Source organism: Priapulus caudatus, unplaced genomic scaffold, assembly GCF_000485595.1.
Source record: "Priapulus caudatus unplaced genomic scaffold, Priapulus_caudatus-5.0.1 Scaffold335, whole genome shotgun sequence".
Lineage (NCBI taxonomy): Eukaryota > Metazoa > Priapulida > Priapulimorpha > Priapulimorphida > Priapulidae > Priapulus > Priapulus caudatus.
Window position 1 is genome coordinate 191871 of NW_014577396.1, and position 2083 is coordinate 193953.

The window sequence follows — 2083 nt, forward strand, 5'->3', positions numbered from 1 at the left end:
TTTCAGAGTAATTCGAACAACAATAAGATTGTATCTTCCATGTTGTTGTTTTCTTCCAGATTTAAGTGAAAGATCGTATCTTCCATGTTGTTGTTTTCTTCCAGGTTTAAGTGAAAGATCGTATCTTCCATGTTGTTGTTTTCTTCCAGGTTTAAGTGAAAGATCGTATCTTCCATGTTGTTGTTTTCTTCCAGGTTTAAGTGTATATAACGTGGTTGTACTATGCCTCATCGGTGTGCCTATTGCATTTGTGATGAAATCGGAGATCGACCTCACGTACGTGCATGCTCATCTCTGCGTTCATCCTCTTCGCTACGACACTCACCATCTGCCTTGTGTTTATTCCTAAGGTACGTGCTTGTGGGTGTGTGTCGTGACGCGCAGCATCGACAATGAGATGCATGCTGGCATGCATGAAACACCCGTAGATGTTAATACGGATACAAATCTAATTTCTATAACGGGAACCCTCCGCTTTCGGCAATATCGCAAAAATGTATTGCGGCGGACATTGTGCGAAATATATGTAGAGAGCTATCTCTCCGGTTCTCATTTATTAACTTTTCTATTATACATAATCGTTCATGACATCGAGGAGTTACATACAACGGAAAATAATTTGAAAATTGATGGGGCAGTAGGTAGGTCAATCGTGCAAAAGATCGTTGTCAACTGTTACAAACAACGGCGACATCTAGCGAGAGACAAAACTAGCGTACGATCCTTGAATCTCACCCCGGAGTTAGTGCAGACGATAACAATAATGTTAAGTTTCCGAATATATGCTTGAAGATAGCACCGTTAAAGGTCACGTCATTATTAATTCGTTATGGATCACGTGAATATTTGCGGAGAAGTATCTAATATTCTCTATCGAGAGTTATCTATAGAGTAAAACTTATTCCATGATTAAATGTTGGTTAGGAAGCATTTTCCATTCACATTTATTATATTCACACAGCATAACATCAGTATACATTTGGATAGAATTGTAATGTGTAATATATATATATATATATATATATATGAATTGAATTAACGAAGCATTTATTTGAGGTATGTATTGCGTGCATGGCGTAACGAGACTAACAGAAACAGCAACACCGCCACTACCGATGACGACAACAACACCTGCAACAGCAGCAACAACAACAACAACAATAACAACAACAAGGAAATATACAACACCAGCATCGACAGCAGTAGCATCCACAACAGCAGCAACAGCAACGGCAACAAAAATAGCAGCAACAACAACAACAACAACAACAACAACAACAACAACTACTACTACTACTACTACTAATACTACTACTACTAATACTAATACTAATACAACAACAACAACTACTACTACTACAACAACAACAACAACAACAACAACAACAACAACAACAACAACAACAACAACAACAACAACAACAATAACAGCCACCACGGCCTCCCGCATGTTTTTCTGTTCTTTAGATAAAGAATCGGCACTTCACGATCCAGCAGGGAACGATGCTGTGTTCGACGTTCACGAACAACGACAACAACTTCCTACGTCGACGTCGCTCGATCGACAACAAAGAGCCAGAGAGCACGGCTCTAGTCGGAACCGACAAGATGGAGGTCGACACACTCAGAGACCAGGTCAGCACACTGAAGGCTGAGATAGAGCAGGTGAGGCCAATAAACCCATCTTACTACGATGAATAATAGTTATTCTATGTATGCCTAGGCTATATATACATATATATGTATATATTATCAGGAGCGTATTTGTCATTATACGCTCCTGATATTATGCGTAGTATGTATAGTTAGTATATCTAGTAGCTATACAGAGTATACCCGATATACTCTGTATACATAATGCTGATTTACCTATGCTATTGCTAATACCTACTGTAATATACCTTAATATTATACACCTTATTATATTATACCATGTTATAATATATTTTATTATTATACACCTTACTATTATATGCTATGCTATAATATATTCGACTATAATGAACCTTACTATAATAAAATGTTCTGTAATATACCTCACTATAATATACCTAACTAGTATATATATATATATATATATATA

General features: G+C 37.1%; 2 protein-coding genes across 2 annotated transcripts in view; both read left to right on the forward strand.

Annotated features, from left to right (window-relative positions):
* LOC106809189 (gamma-aminobutyric acid type B receptor subunit 2-like) overlaps positions 1-728 on the forward strand; it is a 45548-nt gene extending 44820 nt beyond the window's left edge. Inside the window, 3 exon segments of the mRNA XM_014812183.1 lie at positions 195-280; positions 282-350; positions 699-728. Coding sequence (XP_014667669.1) covers positions 195-280; positions 282-350; positions 699-728 — 185 coding nt within the window.
* Positions 729-1475: 747 nt separating this feature from the next.
* LOC106809192 overlaps positions 1476-2083 on the forward strand; it is a 5106-nt gene continuing 4498 nt past the window's right edge. The window contains exon 1 of the mRNA XM_014812187.1: positions 1476-1665. Within this exon, the coding sequence (XP_014667673.1) occupies positions 1504-1665 (162 nt within the window). The 5' untranslated portion in view covers positions 1476-1503. The remainder of the gene's footprint in view (positions 1666-2083) is intronic.